At 36.0% G+C, this 12,143-nt stretch overlaps 1 protein-coding gene across 2 annotated transcripts in view; it reads right to left on the reverse strand.

Annotated features, from left to right (window-relative positions):
• The window catches only part of SCYL2 (SCY1 like pseudokinase 2), a 53,342-nt gene that overhangs the window by 35,843 nt on the left and 5,356 nt on the right, over positions 1-12,143 (reverse strand). For both annotated transcript variants that reach the window (XM_040234910.1, XM_040234909.1), the window contains exons 2-3: positions 6,181-6,385; positions 1,125-1,282 (exon numbers count right to left, since the gene is read on the reverse strand). In XM_040234910.1, the coding sequence (XP_040090844.1) occupies positions 1,125-1,282; positions 6,181-6,357 (335 nt within the window). In that variant the 5' untranslated portion in view covers positions 6,358-6,385. The remainder of the gene's footprint in view (positions 1-1,124; positions 1,283-6,180; positions 6,386-12,143) is intronic.

Genomic DNA, 12,143 nt, shown 5'->3' on the forward strand with positions numbered 1-12,143 from the left:
ACACACTGCCAATTTTCTCCTGCCATACAACACGTGTGGCATTTCTCCTCCAGTTTCTTTCCCTGGCCCTTCTTTCCCCTTTTCAAGTTCTGTCATCACTACTCTGCTCTTTCGACTCATGCTCCTGAAATTCATTTTTTTATGGTTTTAATTACTGCCTCTATGTTACTAGGGCTTCCCTTGTGGCTCAGCTGGTAAAGAATCCATCAGCAACGCGGGAGACCTGGGTCTGATCCCTGGGTTGGGAAGATCCCCTGGAGAAGGAAAGAGCTTCCCACTCCAGTATTCTGGACTGGAGAATTCCATGGACTGCATAGTCCATGGGGTAGCAAAGAGTCGGACACGACTGAGCGACTTTCACCACCACCACGTTATTCACCTCCATAGACATCACCAGCTCTGAACTTTTGTCTGGCTTACTGTTCTACAGCACATTTCTTTTGGATGATTCCAGTGCCATTTCCATATTATTAAGTCATTAAAAACTCGAAGTTACTTTTTTCCTCTGTAACGTGTTCCTATTTCCATCAATGCTACTGTAATTTTTACACCTAGCCATGAAAATGCCTTAAAGTAACCCCTAAATTCTCTCTCTTCATGAATGCCAATAAAGCCCAAGTTCTGCAATATTTAAATCAGTATAAGGGGAGCTGCAGGGTCAGAGATAGTGGAGTAACTGAGGGCTATGGGCTGACATACAGACCTAGTAAAAAGTTAAACACCCAGAACAGTACTACCTGGAACACACATAAAAACAACCTCTGAACAATGAATCAATGAAAAGGGCACAATGAATTCTAGTAAATTAACAAGAACCACTTCTTTCAGGCAGGGAGTTCTCTTGTAGCTTCCATTTGGAGTAATGTAGTCTTGAGCACAGAGTAAACACACACAGACTCATGGCAAATGTAGGGAAAACTCCTATTAATGCTTCAAAAAGAGATATACACATAGCACAAGCAAGTAAATTTTAAAGAAGTAATTAATCCATAAGAACTCAACACTCAAAGTTTATAAAAAATTTTTCACTGAAAGTATGTTGCATAGATAGAATGCAAATATAAAGGTATTTTTAAAAACTATTTTTTTAGGAAGTCTCTAATGTAAGTTTCATAAAAATTTACCTGGATTCTTCTAAAGGATGCTGGACAGTAAGAAGTCGAGGGTGTCGCAGTCGAGTTAACTGTTGGACTCCTCGTTTTAGAGAATCGATGATTTGATCCTTTTCAAATTTTTGATATTTGTCAATTAGCTTTTTATCAAAGACAAAAACAGCCACTTCCTAATAAAAGAAATGTGTAATTTTAATCAAGAATATATAAAAGTAATAAAATTTGAGCTATGCATTATCTACAAACGCATAATGCTATGCACATTTTAGCACCATTGTAATACTTTTCTGATATCAAAAAGCTGGTTTCTTCACGATTACTAAATTTAAAGATTTTTAAAGGTGTAAGAGTCAGGCTTCCCAGCTGGTGCAGTGGTAAAGAGTACACCTGCCAATGCAAGAGACACAAGAGACACGGGTTTAATGCCTGGGTTGGGAAGATTCCCTGGAGAAGGAAATGACAACCCACTCCAGTATTCTTGCCTGGGAAGTCCCATGGATAGAGGAGGTTGGTGGGCAACAGTCCACGGGGTCTCAAAAGAGTCAAACACAACTTAGTGACTAAATAACAATGAAACATGATATATGCCCAGGAAACTATTTGAGTGAGAGCTTCAAATAGCACTCACATATATACTGCCTTTATAAGTTAGCCTGGCATGCATGCATACACACACACACACACACACACACACAAATATTAGCTCTTTCGATTAGTTTGAGACACAGAACAAACAGGAGCTAAGAACCTTATGTAATATTATTTTGAACTAAAAACAAACGACCTAAAAGTTCAAGCTCCTATCTCACTATTCATGCGTATAATCTTATTTTAGTAAATGTTCTAACACATTTTGAAATGCATCTAATTTAAATGTGTTTATTTTTTCAAGATGTTTTAACTCTTTTAAAAAAAGATGTGATTTCTGAGCTCCTACGGATTTACCTTTCTGAAGGAAGAACACTACAGTTCATAAAGAAAAGAAACAACACACTCTCTGAGGCATCCATTTATTGTCTTAGGTCAAAGTTGAAAGATTTCAGATCAGAATAGGTTATCAACTATCTTAAAATATTTCCTTTGGTCCAAATAGTTAATTAAAATTAGCCAATGTCAACAAAGTAGTGACTAGTTAACTGAACTTTAGGCCTCATATTGATTTTCTAAAAGAAAACTTAGACTGTACCTCAAAACTTTCAACAGAATAGATTATCACCTAATCCCTAGTTTGTGTCTTGCTTCTACTGCTTCACTACACTACCCCCTCTGGTAACACATATCACCTGTATAAAATTCCTATCCTATCTATGTTTATATAACCATTTTAATCCTAAATATGCTACCCTGTAAAAAGACTAAGTCAGTTTCAAAGCTGTAAGAGAAATACAGCAGAATAAACTAAGCCCAGCAATTATCTACTAGACATAACAAGAGTTATTTTATAGCATCTCCAGAAAGAGACTGTAGAAAGACTAATGGTTAGGAAGTAAGTGCTGCTTTAAATAAACACTCAAAAAGGAAACTAAATAATACTTACGACTAAATAGTAGCTTCAAGTGCTAATAAACTATAATTGAAGATCTATCCATTTCCACATGTTTACATGTTGTATGTGGTTAAGTTTATCTAGATAATAACTTTTTAAAATCTCAATGCTCATTTTATATACAAAACTAGCCTAAGAACTTTATTTTACTACAAAATATACACTTGCCATGAAGATTCTCAGGAAATCTTAATTTCACTTTCCTAAATTATTCACTATGAGCTACTTCTTCAATGAATGTCCTTCAAAAATAATAAAGAGCAGCAGAAATTGGTTTTTGGAAGCATAAAGACAGAATAATAATACAGATGTCCAATCAGGTACAATGAAAGCACAAGTAACCGCACACAAGTTAACTTTATATTTACCAAGTCTTCTTATCTTGCTGTATTCCAGGTTTCATAAATGTTCTTTTTTCATCAGTTTTTAAGTGTTGTTCTAACAACTCTTCTCAGAGGGTTTCAAACATTTACGTTAAAAATTTTTAAGTTGTATGTAATCTGAAAATTTTAATTAATTATCTACTAATGTCAACTTGAAATAACCAATCCTAGGAAAAAATACATAGATATCCCTCAAAGGGCTATGTATACAAACCCTGAAAATACTAATATAAAGATTCTTTTTACTTGGAAATACTGCTGTGTTTTTTGTGGGTTTTTTTTTTAATACAATGTGAAATTATGATACTTTTTGAAAATCATGTAAAAACAGTAAAATGTGAGGAAATGGAGGAAAGAACAAGATGCAAACTTTAAATGCAATAGTTTGAATATCATAGTATTTATTTCACTGCCATGTAACAAGAGAAAACACTTTCCTATTTTTAACTATTAAAACCAGGTATAAGAATCTCCTAGCCCAAAGTATCTTACCTGATGTTTACCTCTAAGTCAAATTTAAGATCATATTTTGTGCTATAACGGAGAAGGCAATGGCAACCACTCCAGTACTCTTGCCTGGAAAATCCCATGGACGGAGGAGCCTGGTAGGCTGCAGTCCATGGGGTCGCAAAGAGTCGGATACGACTGAGGGTCTTCACTTTCACTTTTCACTTTCATGCACTGGAGAAGGAAATGGCAACCCACTCCAGTGTTCTTGCCTGGAGAATCCCAGGGACGGGGATTCTCATGGACGGGGCTGCCACCTATGGGGTCACACAGGGTCGGACACGACTGAAGCGACTTAGCAGCAGCATCAGCAGCAGCATTGTGCTATAAGGGCTGCCCTGGGGGCTCAGACGGTAAAGAATCTGTCTGCAATGTGGGAGACCCAAGTTCAATCCCTGGGTCAGGAAGATCCCCTGGAGAAGGGAATGGCTACCCACTCCAGTATTCTTGCCTGGGAATCCCATGGACAGAAAAGCCTTGCGGACTACAGTCCATGGGGTCACAAAGAGTTGGACACGACTGAGTGACTAACACTTTCACTTCACTTTCATTCTGCTATAAAACACAACTACAATCAAGTGCACTATATGCTAAGTGAAAAAAAGCTGAGATGGTAGGCAAGATTCCTTCAGCCTCAATGTCACTTTAAGGGGGAAGAAAAGGACAAAGAAGAGTATCCTTTTCCATTATTTTTCTAAAATAAGTTTCTCTAAAATCAGCACTGTTCAACAGAACTTTCTGTGATGATAGGAAGTTCTATACCTGCATTGTCCAATATGGTAATACTAGCCACAGGTGGCCATGCAGCATTTGAAATGTGATCAGTGCAACAACAGAAAAACTAAATTTAATCTTAATTTTAATTAATTGAAAAAGCCATACATATCATATGGCTACCAATATTGTATGAAGTACAGCTCTAGATTATCTATTTTCTCTGATTCTCTTTTAATAAATATGAGGCTACTGAAAAAAGAATTAACATTTTTCAATTAAGGGAGAAATTCAAATGAGGCTTCAGTGCCAAGCTAGTTAGACACTCAGCTCTTCCTTAAGCAACCAGTCAGCATTCCAAACAGGATACTCAGAGTTCTGACCTCTGAGGTTTGAAAGAGGCAAAGAAATAAAATTCAAAATCATATCCACAGAGACCAATGATATATTCTAAAACTACCTTTTTCCTCAAAGCAATAATTTTGTCAGAAAAAAAAAAAAAGGAGTACAGTATAGTTTCATAAGAGAACTCAGTTCTGAAAGTTAACCACTGAGAAATGCTATATTAGCGTGCAATATCTAAGCAATCATCTACTATTTGTGCCTGGTTCTCACGTTCTATGGCAAAAACAGAAGCTCCAATAGTAACAGAGGATTATAACGCAAAATTTAGTAAATGTGGTATTCTTTCACTTTTCCTTTATATAACTGATTATAAAAGCAATTTGTACTGGCATTAGAGGTTGGTCATTTACATAACTTCATGATCTCAATCATAGCTTTCTAAGTAGTCAATACTCAAGGAACCATTATTTTTTGGATGAACTGCTGGTGAAAGTGAAAACAATGTTCAAAAATGATGAATCAATATCTAAGGTACAGATCAACTTTGGACTTAAGGACCTCCAACCAAATGGCAATAAAAACAAGATTTAAGGTCAGGTACAAACCACATACCAGCAATCTATCACAGGACCAAGACTCCTCCTTCATAAAAGGATAACCAAAGCCAATTCAGTCTTTATTAATATACTTATTTGGGAATAATCTGATTTTGGAAAAGTCATAATGCATACCCACAATTATACAATTTTGATACTTACTGGAAAATATGTGTAATAAACCCCATATGTCTTAAAGTCTATATGTTTCACGTATACGGAAGTGAAGTACTTTTGGAAACTAATTTTTGTTTTTAAAGAATATATTTCCACACAGGTTTTAAACCTGGAGATTTTCCAATTCAACAGTTCCAAAAGAAAGTGGTTAGTAAATTTTAACAATCCTCCACATTTCTCAGAACTATCTGTTGGTTTCTTAACTTAATAAAAATACAACTCAAACCACTCTTCACTAAAAGAACAGTCTCCAAATAACTTTTAAATCAATATACCCCCAAACATACTACTGATTATATCCCACAAATGTATCACCCTTTGATGGTAAAGACTACCAGGTTAATAAACATGAAAAAATATTACAGAAGTCTATTTTCTAGAAGGCTGTAGAAGAAAAGAGGGAAGAGTGCTTAAAAAAAGAATGCATTTAACATTAGAAAAGTTTAACTGAGTAGTATGTCATAACTTCTTGATAAAGATAAAAGGAACATGGGAATTTTTATTCTAAAACATTTTGCTAAATATCTAATACACTCGCTCAACTGATATGTTTATGTTATTAAGTAAACAAAATTAAATCACAAGATGAGCTGATACATCAAATAATGTATTTGTAACTAGGACATTCCAGGGCATGTTTAAAAGCATTTGTTTTTCTATGACTTCCTTAGATGAATGAAATGACAACTAAAGAACCGATTACTTTCAGCATTTCTTAAAATAAAAGTGCATACATGCACAGTATGGTCATTATTAGCATGTGTGTTATTCTTCCAGCTGAACTCCAAATTAAAACTTACCTGCTTTGTTGACTTTTTTGTGCCATTAAAAATCTTCCAAGCTAGCCCATTGCCACCACTGGCAATGTGTCGACCAACATCAAATTCTCTAGTGACAGGATTTCCCATCACAGCACTAGTGACATCAGCTGTTACTTTTGTAACAGTACTCTTCAATTTATTTAGCATGGACTCCATGGCTGCAGTTCTGGGTAGTTATAGTTACCTAGAAACATAGAAGTATAGGAGAGCAGTGATCATTGGTTCTTCCTTCTTTAAGCACTTACTCATTACTTAGTTTAAAAGTTTAATATACCCCAAACAACAAGCAAAACAATCCTATAGAGACAGGTATATGTTAGTTTTGCCTTCAGAGAACCCAATATACTTGAGTCAAGGAGCCAAACCGTGCTTCAGCCTTAACTGTCGCAGACTAATAAGAGAAAAGACACAGCCACACTGGACACTACCGGGAACGGTGCTCAACCACGTAATCACGGTGCACACTGTAAGACCCTTTAAGACTTGATCGGTACAGAGGGCCTGAGTCTTTCTTCTCAGTAAAAATAACTATATAAAACCTGAAAGGCTCTACTGTTATACGAAACTATACCAGCTGGAAATCTGAATCTACAAAAGGAACGCTGCTGCTAAGTCGCTTCAGTCGTGTCCGACTCTGTGCGACCCCACAGACGGCAGCCCACCAGGCTCCGCCGTCCCTGGGATTCTCCAGGCAAGAACACTGGAGTGGGGTGCCATTTCCTTCTCCACAAAAGGAATGGAGGGCTCTAAAAATCATTCAGGTATATAAAAAACTTATCTTACCTTATCTCTAAAAGATAGCTAATCATTTAAAGCAAAAATAGCAAAAATGTATTGCACTTATATGTAAAAGTAAAAACATGACAAGACAAACCAAGGATAAGAGAGGGGAAGTGAAAGTATATTTTTGAAATATTCTTATATGTGAGGTAGTATAATATCATTTGAAGTTAGACTGTGGCACATTAAAGACATATTATAGACCCTAGAGCAATACCTGAAATAATAAAGAGACGAACCTAAACAGCCAATAGTAGAAATAAAATGGAACCCTTCAGTAAGTAGACTGAGTTAATTTTTTAAAAAATAGGAAAAGAAGAAAACAAAGAACAAACGTGAAAAATAGAAACAAAGTAACAAGACAGAGTTAAATCCAACCATATAAATAACTACATTAGATGTAAATGATTTAAAGCCCTGTTGAATGACTGAGACTATCAAACTATGTTAAAAAACCAAGACTCAATTATACACTGTTTACAAGAAACCTACTTTACAGGATGATTTAAAAGTTTAAAAATGGGGACTTCCCTGGTGGTTCACTGGTTAAGACTTTGGGCTTCCACTGGTCAGGGAGCTGGATCCCACAGGCTGCAACTAAGTTTAAAAATGTGAAAATAGGAGCTGGAGTGGCTATATTAATAACAGACAGAACAGGCTTCAAGACAAAGAGGGACACTTTACAGTGACAAAGTTGTCAATTCTCAAGAAGATATAACAATCCTAAATGTGTAAATATTAAACTAAGAGAGCTTCAAAATAAATGCAGCAAAAACTAACAGAACTGAAGGAAGAAATAGACAAATCTTCAAGTGTATCTGGGGACTTCACAGATTTGTTTTTAGTGGCTGATGGACAGAAAGACCAAAAAGACAGAAAATCAGAAAGGACGTAGAAGTCCTGAACACTGGAAATGTGGGTTCAGTCCCTGGGTCAGGAAGATATCTTGGAGAAAGTAAATGGCAACCCATTACAGTATTCTTGCCTGGGGAATCCCATGGACAGAGAAGCCTGGTGGGATATAGTTCATGAGGTCACAAAAGAGCAGGACACGACTTAGAGACTTAACAACAACAACAAATCAAGTAACCTAACCTAAAACACTCCACTCAACAAAAGCAGAATGCATTTTGTTTTCATATGTACATGGTATATTCACTAAGATAGACTATATGCTGGACCATAAAACAAGTCTCAAAATGAGTGAAATTACTGGAATTTTATATTATTCGACAAGGACAATGAAATTAAGCTAGAAGTCAGTGATAGATAAATATCTAGAAAAAATGCAAATACCTGGAAATTAAACAACACTTCTAAATACTCAAGGGTTAAAAAAGAAATCACAGAAAAACTTTAAATTATCTGGAAATGAACAAAATTGAGAAATCTGTGGTATGTAGACAAAGCATGCCTTGTAGGAAATTCATAGCTTTAAATGTTTATATTAGGGGAAAAAATTCCACAATCAATGGTATAAGCTTCCAACTTAAGAAGTTAGAAAAAAGAAGAGAATTAAACTCAAAATAAATTTTAAAAGTAGAAAGAAGAAAATAAAGAACAGACTTAAATGGAACAGACTGAATTTAATTTAAAAGAGAAATGAAAAAGAAAAGCAATGAAGCCACATACTTTTTTAAGATAAATCTCTAATTACATTAAGAAAACTTTTAAAAACACAAATGACCAGTATTGTACATAGAGGAAATCCTGCAGAGGCTAATCCCTTACAGATTCTATAGATTCTGAATCAATCAGGTATTATATTATGGATAATCTTATGCCAGCCAATTAATTCAACAACTTGGACAAAGTGAAACAATTCTTTGGAAGGTACAACTACCATAACTGAAGAGAAAGTCAGAATAACCCTATATTTCCTATAAGATGTTACAGAAAAAACCCGAATGAACTTTCTGGCCAACCCAGTAAAAGAAATGCATTTCATAACTACAACTCTTACCACAAACAGAACTCCAGGCTTAGATGCGTTGACTGCTGAGTATGGGGTGACTGCAGCCAAGAAATTAAAAGACATTCGATCCTTAGAAGAAAAGTTATGACAAACCTAAACAGCATATTAAAAAGCAGAGACATCACTATGTCGACAAAGCTCCATATAGTCAAAATTACGGCAGGAGTCATTTGTGGATGTGAGAGGTGGACCATAAAGAAGGCTGAGCACTAAAAAACTGATGCTTTCCAACTGTGGTGCTAGAGAAGACTCTTAAGAGTCCCTTGGACTGCAAGGAGATCAAACCAGCTAATCCTAAAGGAAATCAACCCTCAATATTCATTAGAAGGACTGAAGCTAAAGCTGAAGCTCCAGTACTCTGGCCACCATTTGTGAAGAGCAGACTCTCTGGAAAAGACCCTGATGCTGAGAAAGACTGAGGGCAGGAGAAGGGGGCAACAGAGGATGAGATAGTTGGATGCCATCATCGACTCAATGGACATGAGTTTGAACAAACTCGGTGAGATAGTGAAAGCACAGAAGCCTGGTGAGCTGCAGTCCATAGGGTTGCAAACATTTGGACACAACTGAGCTACTGAACAACAATAACTAGGTTAAGGCCGAAAAATACTCATTCATTATAAAAACTCTCAGCAAACTAAGAACAGAAAGGAGCTTCCTCAACCTGATAAATGGTATCTCTGAATATCTACAGGAAGGAAGAGAAGAAGTAAAATTCTTTATTCTCAATGACATGATCATACACACAGAAAGTCAGAAGTAATCCACAAAAACAGCTACTGGAATTAATATGTAAGTTAGCATGAAGGCAGAATATGAAAATACTTTTTTAAAAAGACTACTTTTATATTTTAGAAACAGACAACTGAACATGGAAATTTCAAAATTACCATTTTGAAGGGAGGAATGGCCAAGATGGTAGAATAGAAGGAACCTAAGCTCATCTCCTCTCTCGAGCACATCAAAACCAAAACAATCCACTGAAAAGGACTGAAATCTACCAGAAAAGATCCTCTACAACTAAGGACATAAAGACAGAACCACAAGACGAGTAAGAGGAGTGGACTCACGATATAATCAAATCTCATACTCCCCCAGGATACGAGATATTTCCCCACAAACTAGAGAAAAATTTTATTACAGAGGTTCTCTCACAGGAGTGAGTTCTGAGCCCCATATCAGGCTCCCCAGCCCAGAGCTATAGCACACTGGGAGGAGGAACCCCCAGAGCATTTGGCTTTGAAGGCCAGCTGGGCTTAGCCATGGGAGTTCCATAGACTTCACTCTTAAAGGATGTACACAAAATTCTCACAAGCACTGGAACCAAGGGTAAAAACAGTGATTTCATGGGAGCCTAGGCCTATGAGAAAGTATCCTGTAGTAACTTATAATGGAAGATGACCTGGAAAAGAAAATACATATATGTATGTATGTATGCATAACTGAATCACTTTGGTATATGCTTGAAACTGAACACTGTAAATCAAACATACTTCAATTTAAAAAATTAAGGAACTAAAGAAAAGTTGACATGCAAAGTAAAAAATTTAAAAGGCAAAGACTGATGCAAATAAATACAGCAAATGGAAAAAAATAGCATTTCAAGGACACAAAATACTTATGAATAAATTTAACAAGATACAAGGACTTAAAAAAGACACAAAGACTTGCATAATGAAAATAAAATTTTCTGTGAAAAATTGAGGATGACGTAAATGGAAAAAGTTGTACAGACAATATTGTCAATTTTCCCCATCAATCTACAGACTCAATGCAATCCAATCAGAATCCCAGAGGCTTTTGTAGAAAGAAACTGACAAGCTGTAAAAATGTTACTCTGAGAACAGGTCCATAGGCTTCACTAGATTGTTTAAGGGTCTACCGCACAGAAAGAGGTCTAAAGGCCTATCACTCATGCCGTGTGTTGTTGTTGTTTAGATGCTAAGTCCTGTTCCACTCTTCTGCAACTCCATGGACCCCATCAGGCTCCTCTGTCCATGGGATCTCCCAGACAAGAATACTGGAGTGGGTTGCCATTTCCTTCTCCAGGGGATCTTTTCAGTTCAGTGATTGAAACCCCATCTCCTGCACTGGCAGGTATACTCTACCAGTGAGCCATCAGGGAAGCCATGTGTATTCTTTCCTAAAATTGATTTGCCTGAGAACAAGTGTGTGTCTTGCAAATTTTCCTAACCAACTCTTTTTCACAATTTTCTCCCACTTGACCAAAGTAAAATGTTTTCTCAGCCATCCCAGTCTTATTATAGGGCATTTCTCTGGGTATACAAAACCTTAGCAGGCATGCCAAAAGGGAAAATGCAGTTCAAGAATACATTAATCCTGAAAGTCTCTGAAGAGTAAAGCCAAAAAAAGTTTGGTAAGAAATTCTGAAGGGGCTTGTGCTTTAGTTCTTAACGGCAAAATCCTATGCCTTATCTGTCATAGAACAACAATTAAGAAACAAGATAGTTATTACAGGAGTGTACAGAACAGGCTTATTTCAATTAATAAGCAAAAACTCCAAGGTTCTGATAAAAATAAAACATAATCTAAAAATTAGAAACTCTGTAACTATCTAAACCCTTGACAAAAAAAAATTCTAATGCTATCAACTTAAAGCACAAAAAGCACAATGTCTTACAAAATTAGAAAATACACAAGCAAAAATATCTAGAAGGCCACTGGACAAAGGTAGCATTAGTTTGTGTCCTGTTTTCTCAGTTAAATTATATTTATTTAGATATAACTTACTTTCTTCTGTTAAAGATTTGAACTGTCTATAAATAGAAATAAAATTCACTTTCCTTTTTCTATTTAATACTGCATTTCTGAAAGCAGTTGGAAAATGTTGCTACTGGAATTATGAAAACATTTATTGCCATGCCAAGTTGTTTTCTATGAACATCTGCTACTGATTTTGATGGGAAGGTGGAAGAGACATTAAAATCCTATTTAAAACCTACATATCCTTTCCTCTAAATCTGCCTAAGCTATGTATTACATGCCATGCACTTGTCATATGTTGGGAATCCAGATGTAAATGGAAACATTTCTGCTATTTAGGGACTCAGTTGAGTAGCAAACTCTGACCTGCAAAGACTTATACCAGTTAACTAGAGTATGAATGTAACATGCTTTGGGAACATGAAGATGGGCTCAAAAATGAAGTGTTTGTAAATCAGTAAAA

Source organism: Oryx dammah, unplaced genomic scaffold (genome assembly GCF_014754425.2).
Source record: "Oryx dammah isolate SB20612 unplaced genomic scaffold, SCBI_Odam_1.1 HiC_scaffold_29, whole genome shotgun sequence".
NCBI classification, from domain to species: Eukaryota; Metazoa; Chordata; class Mammalia; order Artiodactyla; family Bovidae; genus Oryx; species Oryx dammah.